We start from the raw sequence: 24,976 nt of genomic DNA on the forward strand, positions 1-24,976 counted from the left end.
TATTTCTTAAACCGCATTGCAGCTCAGGCCATTGTCCAACTCTGTATTCATGAAATTAAATGCGCAAAGAAAGATGTTTGTGTGTCAAAGCACCACCGACAAGGGCGAGTTGATGTTGGACGGGTTGCCATTGCTTCTGCAACAAGCAGCATTAGAGGACTTCATGGGAGAAATGACACCCAGGGTAGATACGGTTTCCCTCTATGCCAGTCCTCTCACCGAGCTAAATACAACTCAGCAAAAAAAGCTGTGGACTGGCTCCGTATCGTCCCTGGCCACATTCACCTGTCCACGTGTTTGTGGTTAGGCGGTCCTTCCCAGTAAGTGCACTGGGGAGGGCACGGGTAATGTTGTGGGACCCGTGCTTGTGGAAGGTGGAGACGATACCGGGAGAAATAGTGGTGGCAGGGGACCGAGTATTGACACCCGGTCACCGCCGGCATGAGGTTATGAAATGCTTCCGCCTCCACGAGCCTGAAAGGCCACATTTCAAGTGCAAGTAGCTGTCAAAAATTTGGCAGTATAGTATTGCAGCCTGTGGGTGGGTGGATGGCTGGCTGCATTCTTGCGCTTGCATTCCAAGGAATGGGGTAGGGACAGCTGCACGCTGCAGTGGGACAAGGACGTGGACGGTGATTGTTGCAAGTCTGCAACGACAGGTGCATGGCGGGAGGCATCTTCGCATGCGCCAAGGATCACTTATGATGGGCACACTTTTAGGCAGTGACCTGGGAGTCAGAAATGCTTCCAGGGGTCTTCCCCATGCTGTTTCCATGTCTTTTCAGCACTGTATGCATGTGTCACACACCACATGGCCAGATAAGGTTGTAAAATGTTAAAATGACATTTCCCAGTGAATGCATTTATCTTTGTTGAAAGCAATACAATAGTGCAAAAATGCATCAAAAACGCTACGTGTGAACATAGCCCAAGGTGTGGAGGAGTATTTTTGTTTTTGGTTATTTATTTTACCTTATATACAAATCATTACCCTGGAAAGGATGTTCCTTAACATATTTCCCAGGAAAATCCATTTTGTTTTTGTATGTTTTATTGTGAGTCCGTAAAAGTGGCTTAATACCTCTGACAACGTTGTTAACAGCAGTGACCTGGGAGTCAGAAATGCTTCCAGGGATCTTCCCCATGCTGTTCCCATGTCATTTGAGCACTGTTCCCATCGATTTGGGCAATTTTTAGGCCCTCTGCAGACCGCCGGGGGGAGCCGCCTGAAAAATGGTCGGGTTTCCCATAGACTTACATTGGGTTCGTTGCTCGGGTCGAGCACCCGAGTATTCCAATTTGCTCGACCCGAGCAATGAGTACCCAAGCATTTTAGTGCTCGCTCATCACTACTGATAGGCAATTAGTCCAATCGGGCTCAATCCAAATGGTGGGAAAGAAGGGTAACGTAGCACGCAGAATACAGTAAGGGGAATCAAACACATATACAATTTCGATCACATCAGGTGCCTGGCGCAAGTTCGTCATATAAGTCCTGTGCTGCTTTTTAAGACCTCTTGTGTTTGCAAATCAACATAATCTTTATCACAGATGTGCAATGACGTCAAGCGCAGGCAATCCCAATCCATGTACTGCAGTTCATAAATGACCCTAATCATGTCGAGAACATGGAGCAAGGCAGAAAAAGCAATCATTTGCTAACTTTGGAAAATGTTCCAGAGTGTTATAAAAGTCACAAAGATTTAGTGAGGACGTTGATTCTGCGGAACAAGCTGATGAGGTGATACACTTTATTTCCAGCTGTAAAGATCATATTGAGATCTTACTACTGGAAATACAGCTCGCGAAAGATGGTGGAGAGCTCCGCAAACTCAAGCAGCAAGGGAGAGTGAAATATGGTACATCGTCTGCTTAATTGGAGACTTTCGTCATTATCGCTATACAAACTGTAATTTCACAGAATGGTGGTCTATAATAATCGAAAAACCTGAACTTTTTTTGAAGAAGAAAAAACTGAAACCTCTATGATAGCCCATGTAGTACAGATAGGATCTGACTAAATCACATTAAGATCAGATGAGAGGCATCTAAAATCCTCTCCGACGTTGCTCATATTTTTTATATACTGAGGAACATTACTAAGCAGTATACAGCCCATCTCCTGAGTCGTTAAAGGCGCAGTTAAACAAAAAACTTATATAGAAAGGCCGCTGACTCCATTCTCCATCATTCTGCGTACAAATGTAAAGGATGTGGACACCTTCAGCGGCTTTTTTGCATGTATTTCTTGGCTACAAACATTTTTGAAATAGGGTTTCTTTAAAAAATTTGGCGGTTGACTTCTACAGCCTGTATGTATCACCGTACATCACATACTGCAGAAGAGGTTCCAGTGAATCCTTCAGTCAGCTCCTCTGACCGCAAAGTCTTTAACTCTTATCTCTTGAAGCTACCTCTTGAAGCTCATCAAGAGAATGCCAAGAGTGTACAAAGCAGTCATCAAAGCAAAAGGTGGCTACTTTGAGGAACCTAGAATATAAGACATATTTTCAGTTGTTTCACACTTTTTTGTTAAGTATATAATTCCACATGTGTTAATTCATAGTTTTGATGCCTTCAGTGTGAATGTACAATTTTCATAGTCATGAAAATACAGAAAAATCTTTAAATGAGAAGGTGTGTCCAAACTTTTGGTCTGTACTGTATATCAGTAAATTTCTAAGAAAACTTTCTATTCTTTGTGTTTTATTTATGAAGCCTTTAAAAGCCCCCCCCCCCCCCCCCCAAAAAAAAATAAACCTTCAGTTTTATAGCACAGATGCCAAAGAAAGCAGCCACAAGCTTATTAAAGCGAGCAAGATTGGAGCAGCTGCTCGGGAGAAGGTTTCTGGCTCCGCTTTCACCTGGGCTCCGATTTAAAAGATGCATTTAGAACTGCAAACATATGATGTCTTTGGCAGCCCATGCTAAATGGAAAAAGCTGCCATTTTTAAGAATTTTATCTTTTTCTTCCAAATTAGTATTTGAGGATTCCATTGAGCTCGCTGCATCCTGTCCAGTACTGAGCGTCGTGTAAAATGTGCAGCGATTTTTATGAGATATCTGATTATTATACATGAGGGGATTAAAGGCTCAAACCTCATAAATGATTTGTAATATTCAGTCGGTATTTTTATTTATTTTGCTGTCTGTGACATTCTCTGTTCTCTACATCTTGATCATGGATTTTGTAAAAAAAAATAAAAATACAATTCAAAAATTTCAAATGTTATTTTTTACCGTTCCCTATCACAGCGCTGTAGGTGCTCTGCGCGCAGTCATTTGGCGCAGCTTTGTGGTACTGTACTCTACGAGCACTGCTTTCACGGGACATCACCTTCATAATATGATATGTGATAGGACAAGCCACAATTGTTTTTTTTTTCATGTATTCCATATGAATCAACAAGAAGTCTGAAAGCAGACCAGTTAGGGTTTGTTCAAAAATTGCAGTGAAAATTAAGCACATTTTTGGTGCGTTTTTGATGCATCTTTTGATACATTTTTTTTGTGCCAACTCATTTGGATCTCTATTTGGAAAAAAATTGCAATAAAAAGGCTGAAAGAAATAATATCGTTGGTTAAAAGATTCAAGGAAAAAAATGCATCATGTGAAGTTGATTTTAGAAATCTCATTCATTATATCTTTACTGTAAAACGCTGCGATTTTACTGCAAAAAGAGTGTGGAAAAAATACATTAAAAAATGCTACGTGTGAAAACGTCCTTTTTGGTAAAACTTTATGGGGAAAACATACAAATTAGATATCTGCAAATAAATTAAATAAAGAGAAAAACACAAATCTGACTTATTCACTGCTGTAGACCACCAGTGTGATATACAGTATATTCCTCCACCAGGGATACTGACATTAACCTAATTACTGCCCTAGACCATCAGGTATTGGCATTCTTGTCTTCACTTAACTGCCCTACATCATCATCTTGAACTAAAAGGGGTTGTCCACTATTTTCATACTGATGACCTCTTCCAAAGTTTGGTTCGGGTACCAGAGTTGTATCCAAATTTGAACTAGAACCCGAACCCCATTGAAAACAATGGGGACCCAAACTTTTCGGACTTCACACGGAACTCCGAACATTGCAGCAGACTTCTGGGAGACAGCAGACTTCCGGGGTTCAGCATTTAACAATGGACACTAACTGTCCAGTACAAACCCTGAACTTTTAAGGTCATTAGGGTCTAGTCATCAATAGATCGGTTAGGGGAGCGATACATGCCACCTTCACCAGTTCCCTGTGTTGGCAGCATCAGGATGTTAGCGGTTGCGGATCTGCACAACACAGACATAAACTCTATAGTGGCCACAGTGGGGTACTGCAGATCCACTTCCATTCATTTGAATAGGGGCAGATATGCAGTACCTGGCCTCGGCCGCTATGCTGTTGATGGAGCTGTGCTGTTCAGCTCCGCAACTGATCACATCTGGCGGTCGGCGGCACCAAGAACAGCTGATTGTTAGGGGTGCTGGGTGTTGCTCCCCCACCGATCTAATATTGATGACCTACCCTAAAATTAGTTTAAACAATATAAAAGTAGTGGACAACCCATTTAACCTTTTCATTAATCTAAACCCCGGGGATACTGGATGGCAAAATGATCTTTGAGGCAGATTCATCAAAGCTTTTACACCAGAAAAGTGGCGCAAAAGCTTTGAAAAGTTTCTAAATTGCGACTTTTGGCGTTTTGAAATCAGCTCTGGTGAAATGGATGAAGCGGAGTATGATCAGGGGCAGAAAGTCTTGATGAATCGTTCCCCTTGTATGAAGCCGTGTGAACCTGGTGTTAGCGGGCTCCACATACTCTCTACAATGCTTGTAAGGCCAAAAGCAGAGGGGTTCTTTCATTCATTGACGCCATCTCTTCCTTTTTCTTTCTCTAACTAGTGCCACCTGTTAGGTATCCAACAAGTCAATGGCGATCCTCTAAGTGAGGTGTGCAGCATGACCTGGAATATTACCCAGGCCAGACATCCATTTACCCCAAAATTAACTGATTCTATTTGATTCGATGCACTGTACGGATTCGCTGGGACCTTCACCGATCAGTAAGAGAGCTCTTATGGGTCAGTTCTGGGGTTTGTATTTTACATTTTTGGTGATTTTTGTGGAGTTAATCATAGAATGTTAGAGTTGGAGGGGACCTCCAGGGTCATCATGTCCAACCCCCTGCTCAATGCAGGAGTCAATAAACCATCTCAGACAGATGTCTGTCCAGCCTCTATGTGAAGACTTCCATTCAAGGAGAACTCACCACCTCTCGTGGCAGCCTGTTCCACTCATTGATCACCCTCACTGTCAAAACGTTTTTTCTAATATCTAATCTGTATCTTCTCCCTTTCAGTTTCCTTCCATTGCTTCTTGTTTCCATGTGCAAATGAGAATAAAGCCGATCCCTCTACACTGTGACATCCCTTCAGATATTTGTAGACCGCTATTAGGTCTCCTCTTAGTCTTCTTTATTGCCAAACATTCCCAGATCCTTTAACCGTTCCTCGTAGGACATAGTTTACAGACCAGTCACCATTCTGGTCGCTCTCCTCTGAACTTGCTCCAGTTTTTCAATATTTTTTAAAATGTGGTGCCCAGAACTTGACACAGTATTCCAGATGAGGTCTGAGCAAGGAGGAGTAGAGGGGGATAATTACTTCATAATACATCCCAGAACCTTGTGTTCTTTTCAAGTGTTTTTTCATAGTCTAAAATATTGGAAAAAAAAACATGAAAAACGGTGCGCGTATAAAAAAAATTCTTGCAAAAAGACACGAAAATTATGGCAATTATGGCATTTTACAGATGTAAAAAAAAAAAAAACACTGAAAAAAATGAAGCCAAGAAAAGGATAAAAAAAAATGGATGAAAGTTGGATGGCTGTAAATTGGATCCAGCAATGTTGTTTTTCTTGTGTGCAAGAAAAATAAATAAAATAAACGGACATTAAATTAGACCTCAGGGTGGTTACAACCATAACAATGTTTGGAAAAAATGCTTTTTTTGTCTTTTTTACCCACTTTTGGCACGTTCTTTGGGACAATAGCACGCCCTAGGGGTGGAATATTTTAGAAGTACTTTCCCATTATTTTTTTAATAAAATTTAATATTTCGACTAAAAAAATTGCATTTTAAAAATGTATGTAAAAAAAAAGCCTTTAGAAAAAATGTGTAAAAATACATAAGATTTAAGGAGAACAAAAAAGCATTAAAAGTGTGTGTGTGGTTAGTATTCTGCGATGGCTTTTATTCTATAATAGACACAATTATTTGCTCCTTACGTCCTGGACACCTGCACCTCGGTGTTTGCTCAGATTCATCATCTTTAGCGTCCGCCATCTTCGCTCTGCTGCCTGTGTAATAAGAGGGGCTCTTACCTTGTAATCCCCTCTAGGATACAGCTGGGCTGGGATATATTTTTAATGTCATTCTCTGACATTTACAATATGATCACTTGAATGTTATAGACCGAAAAAGTAAGAGATGGCGCCAATGTTATCACTGAATGTAAGAGCCCCTCTGCTTATTGCCTTATGCACGTTCAAGGGGGCTATGTGGAGCCCCCTAACAGGAGCTGTAATCTTAGGGACGAGGCTTCACGTGAAGTTTTTTTGCCATTTAATGTCCCTGGGGCTTAAATGAGTGAAAATATTAAGTCCAACATCCTTATTGATCTTGGGCAGTAAAATGAAGGTGTAAATGACAATTCCTGGTGGTCCAGGGCACTAAAGAGCTTAATTAAAGCATTAATGTTGCTCTAGGACAGTGACCATAAGCCATATTGCTGGTCTAGGGCAGTAAATGAGTTAATGTCAGCATCCCTGGTGGTCTTGGACAGTAGATAAGTCAATGTCACATATCCTGGCAGACAAGGGCAGTATATAAATGACCATCAACTTCCCTTATGATCGTACGCAGTGTATAAGTTGTCAGTATCCCTGGTGGTGTAGGGAAGTAAATACATTAATATCAGTATTCCTGGTGGTCTAGGGAAGTAAATAATTTAATGTCAGTATTCCTGGTGGTCTAGAGAAGTAAATAAGTTAATATCAGTATTCCTGGTGGTCTAGAGAAGTAAATAAGTTAATATCAGTATTCCTGGTAGTCTAGGGAAGTAAATCATTTAATGTCAGTATTCCTGGTGGTCTAGAGAAGTAAATAAGTTAATACAAGTATTCCTGGAGGTCTAGAGAAGTAAATAAGTTAATATCAGTATTCCTGGAGGTCTAGAGAAGTAAATAAGTTAATATCAGTATTCCTGGACGTCTAGAGAAGTAAATAAGTTAATATCAGTATTCCTGGAGGTCTAGAGAAGTAAATAAGTTAATATCAGTATTCCTGGAGGTCTAGAGAAGTAAATAAGTTAATATCAGTATTCCTGGAGGTCTAGAGAAGTAAATAAGTTAATATCAGTATTCCTGGACGTCTAGAGAAGTAAATAAGTTAATATCAGTATTCCTGGAGGTCTAGAGAAGTAAATAAGTTAATATCAGTATTCCTGGAGGTCTAGAGAAGTAAATAAGTTAATATCAGTATTCCTGGAGGTCTAGAGAAGTAAATAAGTTAATATCAGTATTCCTGGAGGTCTAGGGAAGTAAATCATTTAATGTCAGTATTCCTGGTGGTCTAGAGAAGTAAATAAGTTAATATCAGTATTCCTGGAGGTCTAGGGAAGTAAATAAGTTAATATCAGTATTCCTGGAGGTCTAGAGAAGTAAATAAGTTAATATCAGTATTCCTGGACGTCTAGAGAAGTAAATAAGTTAATATCAGTATTCCTGGAGGTCTAGAGAAGTAAATAAGTTAATATCAGTATTCCTGGAGGTCTAGAGAAGTAAATAAGTTAATATCAGTATTCCTGGAGGTCTAGAGAAGTAAATAAGTTAATATCAGTATTCCTGGAGGTCTAGAGAAGTAAATAAGTTAATATCAGTATTCCTGGAGGTCTAGAGAAGTAAATAAGTTAATATCAGTATTCCTGGTAGTCTAGGGAAGTAAATCATTTAATGTCAGTATTCCTGGTGGTCTAGAGAAATAAATAAGTTAATATAAGTATTCCTGGAGGTCTAGAGAAGTAAATAAGTTAATATAAGTATTCCTGGAGGTCTAGAGAAGTAAATAAGTTAATATCAGTATTCCTGGAGGTCTAGAGAAGTAAATAAGTTAATATCAGTATTCCTGGTGGTCTAGAGAAGTAAATAAGTTAATATCAGTATTCCTGGTGGTCTATGGAAGTAAAGACATTAATATCAGTATTCCTGGAGGTCTAGGGAAGTAAATAATTTAATGTCAGTATTCCTGGTGGTCTAGAGAAGTAAATAAGTTAATATCAGTATTCCTGGTGGTCTAGAGAAGTAAATAAGTTAGTATCAGTATTCCTAGAGGTCTAGAGAAGTAAATAAGTTAATATCAGTATTCCTGGAGGTCTAGGGAAGTAAATAATTTAATGTCAGTATTCCTGGTGGTCTAGAGAAGTAAATAAGTTAATATCAGTATTCCTGGTGGTCTAGAGAAGTAAATAAGTTAATATCCGAATTCCTGGAGGTCTAGGGAAGTAAATAATTTAATGTCAGTATTCCTGGTGGTCTAGAGAAGTAAATAAGTTAATATCAGTATTCCTGGTGGTCTAGAGAAGTAAATAAGTTAATATCAGTATTCCTGGAGGTCTAGAGAAGTAAATAAGTTAATATCAGTATTCCTGGAGGTCTAGGGAAGTAAATAATTTAATGTCAGTATTCCTGGTGGTCTAGAGAAGTAAATAAGTTAATATCAGTATTCCTGGTGGTCTAGAGAAGTAAATAAGTTAATATCAGTATTCCTGGTGGTCTAGAGAAGTAAATAAGTTAATATCAGTATTTCTGGTGGTCTAGAGAAGTAAATAAGTTAATATCAGTATTCCTGGTGGTCTAGAGAAGTAAATAAGTTAATATCAGTATTCCTGGAGGTCTAGGGAAGTAAATAATTTAATGTCAGTATTCCTGGTGGTCCAGAGAAGTAAATAAGTTAATATCAGTATTCCTGGAGGTCTAGAGAAGTAAATAAGTTAATATCAGTATTCCTGGAGGTCTAGGGAAGTAAATAATTTCATGTTAGTATTCCTGGTGGTCTAGAGAAGTAAATAAGTTAATATCAGTATTCCTGGTGGTCTAGAGAAGTAAATACATTAATATCAGTATTCCTGGAGGTCTAGAGAAGTAAATAATTTAATATCAGTATTCCTGGAGGTCTAGGGAAGTTAAAAAAAAAGTGTGTGAGTTTAAGTTAGTATTCTTGGTGGTCTCAGGCAGTAGATAAGTTAACTACAGTTTCCCTGGTGGTCTAGGGAAATACATAAAATAATTTAAGCATCCATGGTGGTCTAAGGCAGTAAAAAAGCTAATATCAGTATCCCTGGTGGTCTAGGGGAGTAGATAAGTTAATGACAGCATCTCTGGTAGTCTAGGGCAGTAAATCAGTTAAAGGGAACCTGTCATGTGGGCAGAATGAAGCAAAGCCTAGATACACGATTGCAGCCAGATATATTTTTCAGAGAAAGTATACAGTACAGACCAAAAGTTTGGACACACCTTCTAATTTAAAGATTTTTCTGTATTTTCATGACTATGAAAATTGTACATTCACACTGAAGGCATCAAAACTATGAATTAACACATGTGGAATTATATACTTAACAAAAAAGTGTGAAACAACTGAAAATATGTCTTATATTCTAGGTTCTTCAAAGTAGCCACCTTTTGCTTTGATGACTGCTTTGCACACTCTTGGCATTCTCTTGATGAGCTTCAAGAGGTAGTCACCGGAAATGGTTTTCACTTCACAGGTGTGCCCTGTCAGGTTTAATAAGTGGGATTTCTTGCCTTATAAATGGGGTTGGGACCATCAGTTGTGTTGTGCAGAAGTCTGGTGGATACACAGCTGATAGTCCTACTGAATAGACTGTTAGAATTTGTATTATGGCAAGAAAAAAGCAGCTAAGTAAAGAAAAACGAGTGGCCATCATTACTTTAAGAAATGAAGGTCAGTCAGTCCGAAAAATTGGGAAAACCTTGAAAGTGTTCCCAAGTGCAGTTGCAAAAACCATCAAGCGCTACAAAGAAACTGGCTCACATGAGGACCGCCCCAGGAAAGGAAGACCAAGAGTCACCTCTGCTTCTGAGGATAAGTTTATCCGAGTCACCAGCCTCAGAAATCGCAGGTTAACAGCAGCTCAGATTAGAGACCAGGTCAATGTCACACAGAGTTCTAGCAGCAGACACATCTCTACAACAACTGTTAAGAGGAGACTTTGTGCAGCAGGCCTTCATGGTAAAATAGCTGCTAGGAAACCACTGCTAAGGACAGGCAACAAGCAGAAGAGACTTGTTTGGGCTAAAGAACACAAGGAATGGACATTAGACCAGTGGAAATCTGTGCTTTGGTCTGATGAGTGCACATTTGAGATCTTTGGTTCCAACCACTGTGTCTTTGTGCGACGCAGAAAAGGTGAACGGATGGACTCTACATGCCTGGTTCCCACCGTGAAGCATGGAGGAGGAGGTGTGATGGTGTGGGGGTGCTTTGCTGGTGACACTGTTGGGGATTTATTCAAAATTGAAGGCATACTGAACCAGCATGGCTACCACAGCATCTTGCAGTGGCATGCTATTCCATCCGGTTTGCGGTTAGTTGGACCATCATTTATCATTTATTTTCCAACAGGACAATGACTCCAAACACACCTCCAGGCTGTGTAAGGGCTATTTGACCAAGAAGGAGAGTGATGGGGTGCTACGCCAGATGACCTGGCCTCCACAGTCACCAGACCTGAACCCAATCGAGATGGTTTGGGGTGAGCTGGATCGCAGAGTGAAGGCAAAAGGGCCAACAAGTGCTAAGCGTCTCTGGGAACTCCTTCAAGATTGTTGGAAGACCATTTCCGGTGACTACCCCTTGAAGCTCATCAAGAGAATGCCAAGAGTGTGCAAAGCAGTCATCAAAGCAAAAGGTGGCTACTTTGAAGAACCTAGAATATAAGACATATTTTCACTTGTTTCACACTTTTTGTTAAGTATATAATTCCATATGTGTTAATTCATAGTTTTGATGCCTTCAGTGTGAATGTACAATTTTCATAGTCATGAAAATACAGAAAAATCTTTAAATGAAAGGTGTGTCCAAACTTTTGGTCTGTACTGTAGTTAGAGGACCATAGTCGGAGATGGGGAACATCCTCGACAGAATCATCTAACTATATTCGTTCAACATGAATTAAGTGACAGGTTCCCTTTAAGCTTAGTATTCCTGGTGGTCTAGGGCACTAAAGAAAAAAAGGGGTGATCTGCTGACCACAAACTATGTACTTAAGGCTTCGGAGCAGAAAAAAAAAGTTAAAATAAATAATACTCTCCTTGATTCCCTGCTGGTCCCCTTCTGGCAGCTACATGGTCCATGGTGGGCTGTACTTCCAGGTACCTGACCAGTGATTGGGCCTTTCTGGTAATTTCCAATGTACGAGGACAAGACCAGGAAGTGCAGACTGTTAGGGACCAGCTATCTGCCATGAGACGACCTGTGGGGGATCGGGGAGGGTGAGAATTTTTTACTTTACTCCTTTGGGGACTTTAGGCTATAATTTTTATTGCAAGGAACACTCTTTCAATTTTAGCATCCCTGGTGGTCTAGTGTTATGGATTTCTCTTGTACATGAACCTGCATGCAATGGGTCAGATTTAATAATCCTGTCTAAATGCACCATATTTAGTTCTCATAGTATTGTCCTCCGCTGGCCTCTGTTATTACTCCAGAAATAAGAACTAGTTGTGGGGGCTTCCAGAAGGGGAAACCTCTGCAATCATTATGCAGAGATTACAGTACAAGTTACACAGGATTAGTTGCTATAGGCATGGCCAAAAGTGTTGGCACCTTTGAAATTGTTGCAGAAAATTAAGTATTTCTCACAGAAAATTATTGTAATCACATATGTTTTGTTATACACATATTTATTTCCTTTGTGTGTATTGGAACAATACAAAAAAAACAGAGAAAAAAAGGCAAATTGGACATAATTTCACACAATTTCACACCTTTCCAAAATTGTGAGTAAACAACTTTGTTTCAAGCATGTGATGCTCGTTCAAAGTCACCCATGGCAAGTAACAGGTGTTTGCAATATGAAAATCACACCTGAAACCAGATAAAAAGGGGATAAGTGGATTTAATCTTCTCATTATGTGTCTGTGTGTGCCACACTAAGCATTGAGAACAGAAAGAGGAGAAGAGAACTGTCTGAGGACCAAAATTATTGAAAAATATCAACAATCTCAAAGCTACAAGACCATCTCCAGAGATCTTGAAGTTCCTTTGTCCACAATGTGCAACATAATCAAGAAGTTTACAACCCATGGCACTGTAGCTAATCTCCCTGTACATGGACGGCAGATAAAAATTGATGACGGGTTGCAACGCAGGATAGTCCGGATGGTGGATAAGCAGCCCCAAGCAAGTTCCAAAGAAATTCAAGCTGCCCTGCAGGCTTGGGGTGAATCAGTGTCAGTGCGAACTATCCATAGACATTTGAATGAAATGAAACGCTATAGCAGGAAACCCAGGAGGACCCCACTGCTGGCACAGAGACATAAAAAAGCTAGACTGCAGTTTGCCAAAACATACGTGAGTAAGCAAAAATCCTTCTGGGATAGCATTTTGTGGACAAATGAGACCAAGGTAGAGCTTTTTGGTAAAGCACATCATTGTACTGTTTACTGAAAACAAAATGAGGCCTACAAAGAAAAGAACACAGTACCTACAGTAAAATATGGTGGAGGTTCAAAGATGTTTTGGGGTTGTTATGCTGCTTCTGGCACAGGGTGCCTTGACTGTGTGCAAGGCATCATGAAATCTGAAGATTACAAATGGATTTTAGGTGCCTAGTGTCAGAAAGCTTGGTTTGCGTCCTAGGTCATGGGTCTTCCAGCAGGAGAATGACCCTAAACATACTTCAAGAAGCCCCCAGAAATGGATGGAAAAGCTCTGGAGAGTTCTGAAGTGGCCAGAAATGAATCTGGATCTAAATGCCATTGAACACCTGTGGAGAGATTATAAAATTGCTGTTGGGAGAAGGCGCCTTCGAATATGAGAGACCTGGAGCAGTTTGCAAAAGAAGAGAGGTCCAAAATTCCAGTTGAGAAGTGTAAAAAGCTTGTTGATGGTTATAGGAAGCGAATGATTGCATTTATTCCAAAGGGTGTGCAACCAAATATTAAAGTTGAGGGCGCCAACAATTTTGTCCGCCTCAATTTTTCGGATTTTGTGTGAAATTATGTCCAATTTGCCTTTTCTTTCTGTGTTTTTTTTTTGTGCTGATCTAATACACGCAAAGTAAAAAAACATGTGTATGACAAAATATGTGTAATTACAATAATTTTCTGTGAGAAATACTTTATTTTCTGGAAAAATTTCAAGGGTGCCAACACAGACTGCTTTTCTTCAAAACCACAGCGCCATACATCTGTTTGTGGTTGTGCTGGGTACTGAAGCTAGTGATACACTGAATTAGCTCACCATTCTGCACTGTGTGAATAGGTCTATATTCACTTTAATTTTTTTTTCCATTTACTCCACAGGTTTTTGCATGCATTTATTTTTAAGGTTTTTGTGCTTTTTTATTGGAGTACAAGAGTAGTCACTAGCTGCTGGGTCTAAAGTATAACATTAATGTTTCTGTACAAAATGTTCGGAGGATGCCAGTTGTCAGGGCATGGTCTGCAATCCATATATAAGGCAGAGAAAAAGCATGATCTCATGTCTAACAAATGTGGATACAGGGAGAAGACATGCTGGTTCTTGTAGTCCCAGCATAAAACAGAAGGAAATCCTAGGACTTGCAGTTACCAGAGCAGTGTTACACTCCTACTATATTGTATGGGATTATCAGTGCAGGCTGTGGTTAGTGATTAACGTCTGGGATTTGTAGTTCCACTAAACACAATTATACTTACAATTTACTACACCAAGGGAAAAAAATTTCTGCACTAAACCTGTATCTCATATATGTCAGCCAAGGCAGTATGGCCCGTGGAGTATCAGTTTAATGGCATTCTGAGACTTGCAGTTATAATTGCTCTGCACCAACCAGCCAGCATCATTCCAAGATTTCAATAGACTACCCTGTCTTAAAGGGGTCCTGTCACTTGCCATCAATATGTAATGTTTTTTACCTCATATGAACGCCTCTGTTCTCCCGAATCCGGCGATGTTTTTCTTTTGTTCCTGCTCCTATCCGTTCCTGAGATATGACCTCCTCTTCTCTGTATGTAAATTTCCTCTTTTCCGCAAATGAGGCGTGGTCCTCAAGATGAAGAGCCAATGGCCACACCCACTTAGCTACTTAAACTAGATTTACATGCAACGCAAAAGAGGCCATATCTCAGAAACGGAGAGGAGCAGGAACAAAAGAAAAACTACACCGGATTCAGGAGAACAGCGGCGATTAAATAAGGGAAAAAAATATTACATATTTATGGCAAGTGATAAGTCATCTTTAAAGACATACAAGATGCCATCATAAATACTCCCAGCCGGCACCTGTAGTCCCCAAAATGCATTTTAAAGAATAGTAAGTTGTGGAGGGAGTCTTAGATCTAACATGGCATATAGGCAAATGAGGCTCAATCAGGTGCAACCAGTGTGAGTAGCCTGGGAGTAGTAGTTCCTATGTGAGCTGCTGCTTATTAGTGCACACTGTCAGCTGAGCATATGTGAGTTTAGTGATGCAAAGCATGCTGTGACCTCTAGTTCCACATTATAGCTTCCCACCTCCAATACACTCAGCAGGCAGGTGCCTGTCTGCAGCTCCATCCCCTCTCCTCCCTCCCTCCACATACACTCCCCAGGTATCTCCATTCACTACAGCAGAAGGTGAGGTAGCTCCTGTCTGTCTTCTAGGGGCTGGGAAGTCATCTCCAGTCTACTCCATGCTCCATTCTGTGCAGTGTCCTAGGGGTGGTCCCTGAAATGCTCATTTAACAAGAAGAGACTGTGCAGGGAAGAAAGAGAAGTAAAGGCAGCCTGAAGGGAGATGATGAGGATGAGGAGGATGATGATACTTTGTACTTACATGATGCATTGCTGTCTTAATCACCCAGCTTCTCCAGTCCCAGCCAAACATGGAGATTAGAATTTCATTCATCAGTAGATTCCAAGCAAGGATTCAATCAGCCCTGCTACTTGCATGGGAGTGAATGTAGCTTAATCTGCTGGATATCAGGAGGCTCTGCATGCTCCCAGCTCCCTCCTCACTTTCTTGCTGGAGTGAGCTCTGGCTGGTGTGCAGAAATCAGAGAGAGCAAGCTGAGGAAGCTGCCTGCAGACTGGAGAGCAAGCAGTGGAGCTGCCTGCAGACTGGAGAGCCTGCCTGCCTGTGGACACCAGCTGCTGGATGCTTCCAGGGAGCAGCAGGGATGCAGTGATGGGCTAGAGAGCTACCCAGCCAGGGAGCCAGGGAAGTGAATGAGGCATAGGATGAAGTGGGCAGCAGCCTCTGCTCCATCAGCCTGGCTGTAGCTCTAGGACATGTGCAGCACTGAATCCTCATTGTTTAGTATGGATCTCCCTGGCAGCTGTGGACTTTTTCTCCCCCTACTCTGCATTTTCAGTGTGATCACCCCTCACACATCCCAGCAAGTACTAAGGATTGGTGAGTACTGCCATGCACTCCTGACAGGTGGGGGAGACTTTAGTGCAACTTTGTAACTCTGCACTTGGCACATTCACTTCTCGGGTATCAATCATGTAAATAATCATAGATGAGCTGGGCAAAGTATTGGACATTATACGAAGTTTGATGCCTTCCTGGAAAAGCTGGGTGATTAGAATGGCTCTTTGTTTTTATCATTACTCATTATTTTGACCCCCCCTCCCACCTTAAATGGAAGGGTGTAAAGTATCACTGGATAAATATATAGAAAAATACACATTATACTAATATATATTTTAATACATTAAATATTACACAACTTTTCCTGGTGCAGATAATTCCAATTTATTGCTGGACATTCAGGTTTTGCTTTGCAGAAACCTGGAAAAGCTGGGTGATTAGTAGTATTGCTCATTTTACATATCCGTCCCACAAGATTTATTGTGACCAGTTATATTAAAAGTGTTTAACGTGTCACTGGATAAATAGCTTTGACATTCAGCTATTTGGAAAAGCTGGGTGGCAACATCGACACTATTGAAAATGTATATGTTTATGTGTGATTGAGCATTTCCAAATCATATCTGTATCATAGCTGTATCTAGGTGGCATAAAATCTAATCTAGTATATATTTGTGCGTGTGTGTGTATATATATATATATATATATATATATATATATATATATATATATTCATTTTTTCAATTAATCACATCTGTAACCAGGAGAGCTGGGTAACATATTTATATACAGATGTCTACATATAAATATATATATTTAATGTGTAGACATCCGTATATACATATGTTGCACAGCTCTCCTGGTTACAGATGTACACCTCACATAGCATCGCTTTCGCTTTGCAATAATATGGGAAAGCTGGGTGACACCCCCTATAGCGTTCCTATACTGGACCTCAGCCCTCTCTGAGAGCAACATGAATAATATTCCTAAATATATATATATATATATATATATATATATATATATATATATATATATATATATATATATATATATATATATATATTTTTTTTTTTTTTTTTTTTGCCAAAGTTTTGCAATCCAGTATTCTACTAAAAACCTAATGTCTACAACCCAGCTTTCCCTGGAGCCGACATAAATATCCTTCGCTTTCAAAACTGTCTAAAAAAAAAAAATAAAATCAACAAAACCTGTTTTTGTTTTCCACAGCAACCAATCACAGGGCAACTTTCATTTCACCAGAGCAGTTTACAAAATGAAAGCTGAGCTCTGATTGGTTGCTAGGAGCAACAAAGCCAGTTTCTTATTTTGGACTGTTTTGATAAATGGAGGCCTTCTAGATTTGCTATATTATCTATTTGGGAAAGCTGTGTGGCAATGTTGGATGTCACCCAGCTGAATAGATACAGGTCAGATATGTCCGATTAGAAATTTTAGTCAATTTGGCACAAAAACCTTCACATGACAGTGGATAATGTATTAGTGGATTGTCAGGATACTATCCACCTGAGAACTGGTAATGATGCCATATTGGATGTCACTCTCCCCTTAGATATCATGTAAATGGATAATATGTGTGTGTGTATATTTATTTATATATATATACACACACACTATTATAGGCTCTTCTGACGTGCCTGTCCTATGATGGGGGGTCTTGGATATGCTACATGTTATTGCCCTTCCTCATCTTCAGTGTTTTCATTAAAGTTAATGTCATACAAGTGATAATACATCAGAAGATCCTATTAATAGAATACCCCTTTAAGGAGGAACATCCCAGGTGGTCTAGAGGTTGGGATCTCTAGTTACTTCAGATTTAAAGGGATTTTTGAGATGGCATATGATCACATAGATGAGGGGCTAGGGGGTGAGAACCACCCATAGCTGTAATATCCATGTACTGGATGTCGCCCTAAAGAGGTAGATGGAGCTGTAGGTTCACTGACGAGGGTCTTGGAGTGATATCCATGTAATTGAGCCTGTCCTCAATGGAGAGGGCTTATGGGACCCCTTTTATGAGCCAGAGCAGAGACCCTTACCTTCCTAACATATATTTGGTAGAAGAGACCGAAAGAAAAATCAGACTACACAGGGTATGTTTGTTGTCTGTTACCATGGAGACACATAGGTCTGCATATTACTATAGACACAAAATGGTAGGAAAATCAATATAGTCCATTAAAGAATTATATATGGACTTTCACGGACGAACATAGCAAGTACCTCCTCTTCTCTACAAATGAAGTCTGTCTGTGAAAGTCGGATGGTATGATATGACTGCAGAATCAGACTACACAGGGTTTGTTTGTTGTCTGTTACCATGGAGATACATAGGTCTGCATAGGAGCTTGTTAATGAAGACTTTTTCATTATTTTATTTTAGAGGTATTAGAGAAATGTAGAAAATTAGATGAAAAGGTGGATGTAGCCTTTAAAGAACAATTCCAGTCAGACATATAATAGACCCCTTGCCTGATAATGTGCTGAGTAAAAATATGGACTGGAAATGTGTCAGACCCTTTTACATGTCAAGTTGTCACTTCCCCCTTCCCCATCCATCTTTGATTTTTAACGGGATTTACTTAATAGGGGGCGATAATGAGCGCAAGAAACAATTTCCTTCAAGGATTTTTCTGCCTTTTATCATGTGTCTTAGGAATGTTACTTGTATTATATATTAGTTGTTAATATTAGTTGAGCCTGTTGCCCTTTAATGACCGCCCCGGCTACTCTTGTACAGATACAAGATCATTTCCCTTCCTTAATAATATCTGTAACCATAAAATGGATGTGTGTAGCAGAAAGGATTGAAGCAGATACGGCTACAACGATTCGCCATGTGGAGTTGATTTTCTTAGTTACAATTGGTAATTAATATTAGGTTTATGATCGGTAGATGATTATTATGCTTATTGGGGTCTTGTAAGATCCTATATTGATGTATAGGGGATCAGGACACCTTACACATGGGAACATTAGCTTATAGGAATTAATGTTAAAGACATGTCTGGAGATCACTATGGTTAAACAGTAAGGGTGCGTTCTCGCATCATGGTCATATTGCTGTTTTTTTGTTCTATAATAGTGCCCTACCCTGTAGGAGTGCCACCTACACTACCCCTACTGTATCAGGCCCCTTAAAACGGTCCGTTTTTACTATCCGTGTGGTTTTCTTTTGGCCGTCCGTGTGTACTTCTCTACCATCCATGTTTATGTCTCTACCATCCGTGTGACATCCATGTGTGACATGTACTGGAATAGAATGCAGAATAGAAAGTTACAGATTTTTAGTTGTTAAAGATATAGATAGATAGATGTACGTGAGATATATAATTAGTTCTGTGCATGTGTAGTTTACTGAACATGTATTAATCTAATGATTAAATTAAAAAAAATGAGGTGGAGTCCATCCATTTTTTGATAACCAGCAAAGGTAAAGCAGACAGCTGTGAGCTTATGTTATCAGGCTGGGCTTTCCCTGGTAATTGAGCCCTTCCCAGCCTAAAAAATAGCATCACATGAGATGCTCCAATTCTGGTGCTTTGTCTTGGCTCTTCCCGATTGCCCTGGTGCGGTGGCAATCGGGGTAATGGGTCTTGATGTTGACGTGTCCAAAAAACACAGCTGACATCAAGCCCTGGTGTTAGTTATGGAGAGGTGTCTATCAGACACCCCTATTACTAACCCAGTAATAAAAAAGAAAAAAACAACACACACACAAAAAATACTTTATTTAAATAAACCTTCCCCGTCACTTTCCCTGGTTCACCACTTTATAAAAAAAAAAAAAAAAATCCCACACAGGTCCTCCGACGTATCCGAATCCGACGTAGTCCAGCGAATGGAAACCTGAAAAGAAGAACATATACACAAAACAAAGACAATGAAAACAGACACTTTCCCTCCTTTACCACTATATTAAAAAAAACGTTCCCACACATGTCCGACATAGTCCAGGCGAACCCAGCGAAGTCCATAGAATCTTCCGTGCAAAGACTATGGAACCTCGTTCTCCGGCTCCATAGTGTTTGCAAACAGCTGGGTCACTCTGCACTGCGTGAGAGCCGGAAGCCCTGAGCAGCGGTGACTTCAGTAACGTTACCGCTCATAGGCAGCTCCTATAAGGGTATGTGCCCACGGTCAGGAGCCAACTGCAGCCCCGGCTTCCGTCCTCATTTTATGCAAATGAGCGGCGCAATCTTTTTTTTTTTTTTTTTTTTTTTTCACATGCAGACTTTCCCCATAGATGTTGCCACCTGAGGAAGATAGTTCACTATCGAAATGCATTGTGGAAAGGGCTCATTAAATTTATTTTTTAGCCCAAAAATTTTTTCACCTCTAGTGTTCATTCGTTTAGCGCCCTATAGACCGCTTTTTTGTTTAATTTGGACCAATAATAGTATCTGCCACAGTGACCCTATAATAGTGCCCACTACACTGCCCCTATAATAGTGTCTGCCACAGTGACCCTATAATAATGCCCACTACACTACCCCTATTATTTTGTCTTCCACAGTGACCCTATAATAGTGCCCAATACACTGTCCCTATAATAGTGTCTTCCACAGTGACCCTATAATAGTGCCAACTACACTGCTCCTATTATAGTATCTGCCACAGTGACCCTATAATAGTGTCTTCCACAGTGACCCTATAATAGTGTCTTCCACAGTGACCCTATAATAGTGCCCACTACACTGCTCCTATTATAGTATCTGCCACAGTGACCCTATAATAGTGCCCACTACACTGCTCCTATAATAGTGTCTTCCACAGTGACCCTATAATAGTGCCCACTACACTTCCCCTATAATAGTATCTGCCACAGTGACCCTATAATAGTGCTCACTGCACTGCCCTTATAATAGTGTCTGCCACAGTGACCCTATAATAGCGCCCACTACACTGCCCCTATAATAGTGTGTGCCACAGTGACCCTATAATAGTGCCTACTACACTGCTCCTATAATAGTGTCTTCCACAGTGACCCTATAATAGTGTCTTCCACAGTGACCCTATAATAGTGCCCACTACACTGCTCCTATTATAGTATCTGCCACAGTGACCCTATAATAGTGCCCACTACACTGCTCCTATAATAGTGTCTTCCACAGTGACCCTATAATAGTGCCCACTACACTTCCCCCTATAATAGTATCTGCCACAGTGACCCTATAATAGTGCCCACTACACTTCCCCTATAATAGTATCTGCCACAGTGACCCTATAATAGTGCTCACTGCACTGCCCTTATAATAGTGTCTGCCACAGTGACCCTATAATAGCGCCCACTACACTGCCCCTATAATAGTGTGTGCCACAGTGACCCTATAATAGTTCCCACTGCACTGCCCCCATAATAGTGTCTGCCCCATTTGCCAAATAGCAGTGCCTGCTACAGTGAACCTATAATCGTGCCCACTGTATTGTCCCTATGTAACATACCTGGCGGCGTCCTTGCATGGTGGTCCATCTCCCACTGTGCAAGAGGGCGCACTTGATCTCCTGTCCAGAATGTCTCTCTGGCTTCCCTCCATGCTGTCTGTTTCTGTCTGTTTCTGCTGCTTAAGGGCGGCGCCCGATCACTTCCTGCCTTTTGTACCTGCTGTGGGTCACACCCCTTGTGCGTCCTCAGCCTATTGCTGTCTGTCACTTGGTATATAGCTCAGCAGCTCCCTTCTATCCCTGCCTGAGCATAGTGTTTCCTTCAGTGTGTGCTTGCACTCTGAAGGTGCCAGGTCCCGTCTCTTGTCTCCTGCTTTTTGTATCAGTTCCCGTGTCTGAACTGAGTCCTGTATGTCTCCTGCTTTTCGGTATCAGTTCCCGTGTCTGAACTGAGTCCTGTATGTCTCCTGCTTTTTGGTATCAGTTCCCGTGTCTGAACTGAGTCCTGTATGTCTCCTGCTTTGCGGTATTAGTTCCCGTGTCTGAACTGAGTCCTTTCTGTGTTCTCTTGTCTGTCCTGTCTGAACACGCTCCTAGCCTGTTCCTCCCGCCTTCTAGGGGCCGATTTCCTAGACCCGCTCCTGTATCTTGTCTGTCCTGTCTGAACTCGCTCCTAGCCTGTTCCTCCCGCCTTCTAGGGGCCGATTACCTAGACCCGCTCCTGTATCTTGTCTGTCCTGTCTGAACACGCTCCTTGCCTGTTCGTCCCGCCTCTCTGGGGGCAGTATTCCCAGACCCGCTCCTGTATCCCGCTGCAGTGTCGGTCTCCTCCGTACACTCAGTTCCAGTCTGAACTCTCTCCTGTCCTTTACCTGTTTTGCCTCTATGTCCGTTCCCTTCCTTTTTCTGCAGAGTCTGAACTCGTACCTAACTCCTGCTTGTTGTCTCTGCAAGTACTGTGTGAGTATCTGGCTCTGTCTTTCCCTTCCTGTCTGTTCCGTGTGAACAGAGCCCTGTCCTCCCTGCTCAGCCTTGTCTGCACTCTAGCTGTGCTTGCCTGTAACCCTCTGCCTGTATTGTTCCTGAGTCCCGGTGTGTACTGGGTCCTATCCCGCCTGTGTTCCTACCTGCTAGTGCGTCCCTGTCTGCACTCTAGCTGTGCTTGCCTTTACCCCCCTGCCTGCATACCCGCCTGCCTGCATACCAGTCGTGCCTGCCTATACCCACCAGTCTGTGTGCCAGCCTACCAGCCTGTTCCTGTATTCCCCTGTGTGGGTCAACAGCCGTGTCCGGGGTCTGTCCTGGAGTAGCACCTGGTCCCTCTGCTCGGTTCCTCCTTGGTGCACTGGCGTCGTATGCCGTCGTGCGACCCTGGTCGGATCGGGTGAATACCTAGTCACGCCCCTCCAGGCATTCACTCTCCGGCACGGTCCAGTGGAATCACTACCAATCACACGCACACGCCGCTTAGCCCGGGCGTGTGCATAACAGCATGCTCAGGCCATGGTTCCCGTTGAGCCCCACGGCCTTCGCTCTTTGAGAAGTTTTTCCAGCGAATACATGCATTAAAATAAAATAAATAAATTTTTTTTTCCCCCTTTAGCTGAGTTCCAGGCGAATTACGCACCCGTCCAGATGGATCTATCAGCCCTCGTTCCTGCGGATCCGCCACGTTACTATGGGGATCCAAGACAGTGTCGTGCATTTGTGGAGCAATGCATGCTACACTTTAAGGCCTACCCTCTCTATTTTCCTTCCGATTGGGCTAAAGTGGCCTTTATGATTGACTACCTAGCGGGTGATGCCTTGAAATGGGTCACCCCCCTATGGGAAGCATGGGATCCTGTCATCCTTGACCTGCAGGCCTTCCTGGTGGCCTTTCGTATGGTCTTCGAGGACCCTAACTCTGAAGCCCCTGCTGAAGCTTCACTTCCCAATATCCCGGAGCAGCCCCGACGGGTAATGTGTGTGGGTAGCGCAATAGTCCTCCAGCCCAATGAGACTACTGCCCACCCAGAATCCTCACAGGGTGACTACGCTTTCCGGAATACTTCTCTCAACCTCAAGAGGCAGTCCAGACGTGCTAGACTTAGAGGCAAGCCGTCACGCCAGGGTCTGTCCTCCCTGAGACCTCCTGACCCCAACCTTGAAGTCCCTACTGAAGCTTCATCTCCCTGTATCCCGGAGAAACCCCAATGGGTAATGTGCGTGGGTAGTGCACCAGTTCTCCTGGCCGAAGAGACTTCTGCCCATCCAGACTCCACACAGGAGAACTTCCTGCACCCGGCATCAGATGCTTCTTTCTCTTTAACCGGTGTGCATGTCCAAGGATGCTCCAAAGCTGTGGTTACCTCAGAGTCTGTGCACCTCTACTACCTGGCGGAGGATCCCCTGTTGCCTCCTGAACCCTCCGGGATACCACTCGATGACAAATGGAGAGAGACTTCTCTACACCCGGTACTCAATACTTTGTCCGCTTCGTCCTGTGAGCCTGACAATGGGTACCCCAAAGTGGTAGTTACCTCCGAGTCTCTACACCCCTCCGACCAGGCGGAGGATCTCCAGTTGTCTCCTGAACCCTTCGGGGTGCTACCTGGTAGCGAAAGGACAGAGACTCTCTTATACTCTGTACCTGATACCTCGCTCGCTTCGTCCAGTGAGTCCAACTTAGTGTACTCCGAAGCAGAGGTTACTCCTGAGTCTCTACACCCCTCCGACCAGGCGGAGGACCTCCAGTTGTGTTCAGAATCCTTCGGGGTGCCACCTGGTGGTGAATGGACAGAGACTTTCCTATATCCTGGATCTGATACCTCGCTTGCTTCGTCCAGTGAGTCCGACCTAGTGTACTCTGAAGCAGAGGTTACCCGTGAGTCTCTACACCCCTCTGACCAGGCGGAGGACCGCCAGCTGTCTCCAGAACCCTTCGGGGTGCCACCTGGTGGTGAATGGACAGAGACTTTCCTATACTCGGTACCCGATACCTCGCCTGCTTCCTCCAGTGAGTCCGACCTAGTGTACTCTGAAGCAGTTGTTTTCTCTGAGCCTCTGCACTCTTCTGACCCGGCGGAGGACCTCCAGTTGTTTCCTGAATCCTCCGGGATACCACCAGATAACAAAGAGACAGTGACTTTTCCTCATTATGTACGTGATAACCCGTCTATTTCTTCCTGTGAGCTTGACAAGATGTACCTCGAAGCAGAGATTACCCTTACGTCTCTGTCCCCCTCCAACCCAGTGAACGACTGGCCCTCGAATTCCCTGCGGAAGATTCTGGCAGGCCTGAAGAAGAGGGGGCGTAAGGGGGGAGGTACTGTAACATACCTGGCGGCGTCCTTGCATGGTGGTCCATCTCCCACTGTGCAAGAGGGCGCACTTGATCTCCTGTCCAGAATGTCTCTCTGGCTTCCCTCCATGCTGTCTGTTTCTGTCTGTTTCTGCTGCTTAAGGGCGGCGCCCGATCACTTCCTGCCTTTTGTACCTGCTGTGGGTCACACCCCTTGTGCGTCCTCAGCCTATTGCTGTCTGTCACTTGGTATATAGCTCAGCAGCTCCCTTCTATCCCTGCCTGAGCATAGTGTTTCCTTCAGTGTGTGCTTGCACTCTGAAGGTGCCAGGTCCCGTCTCTTGTCTCCTGCTTTTTGTATCAGTTCCCGTGTCTGAACTGAGTCCTGTATGTCTCCTGCTTTTCGGTATCAGTTCCCGTGTCTGAACTGAGTCCTGTATGTCTCCTGCTTTTCGGTATCAGTTCCCGTGTCTGAACTGAGTCCTGTATGTCTCCTGCTTTGCGGTATTAGTTCCCGTGTCTGAACTGAGTCCTTTCTGTGTTCTCTTGTCTGTCCTGTCTGAACACGCTCCTAGCCTGTTCCTCCCGCCTTCTAGGGGCCGATTTCCTAGACCCGCTCCTGTATCTTGTCTGTCC

The 24,976-nt window shown here is 42.4% G+C and overlaps 1 protein-coding gene and 1 long non-coding RNA gene across 6 annotated transcripts in view; one reads left to right on the forward strand and one right to left on the reverse strand.

Annotated features, from left to right (window-relative positions):
• LOC141237296 (uncharacterized) overlaps positions 1-15,684 on the reverse strand; it is a 317,494-nt gene extending 301,810 nt beyond the window's left edge. Inside the window, exon 1 of the long non-coding RNA XR_012302858.1 lies at positions 15,106-15,684. This is a non-coding gene — a long non-coding RNA (uncharacterized lncRNA). The remainder of the gene's footprint in view (positions 1-15,105) is intronic.
• The window catches only part of GRIK1 (glutamate ionotropic receptor kainate type subunit 1), a 481,071-nt gene continuing 470,974 nt past the window's right edge, over positions 14,880-24,976 (forward strand). For 2 of the 5 annotated variants that reach the window (XM_073668326.1, XM_073668329.1), the window contains exon 1: positions 14,882-15,684. In XM_073668326.1, coding sequence (XP_073524427.1) covers positions 15,561-15,684 — 124 coding nt within the window. In that variant the 5' untranslated portion in view covers positions 14,882-15,560. Of the gene's footprint in view, positions 15,685-24,976 lie in introns of all 5 variants that reach the window. The other 3 variants (XM_073668325.1, XM_073668327.1, XR_012302847.1) reach the window with 2 other exon arrangements.

The sequence above is a fragment of the Phyllobates terribilis genome, unplaced genomic scaffold, assembly GCF_046119375.1.
Source record: "Phyllobates terribilis strain yellow unplaced genomic scaffold, ASM4611937v1 Scaffold_2__4_contigs__length_985480577, whole genome shotgun sequence".
Lineage (NCBI taxonomy): Eukaryota > Metazoa > Chordata > Amphibia > Anura > Dendrobatidae > Phyllobates > Phyllobates terribilis.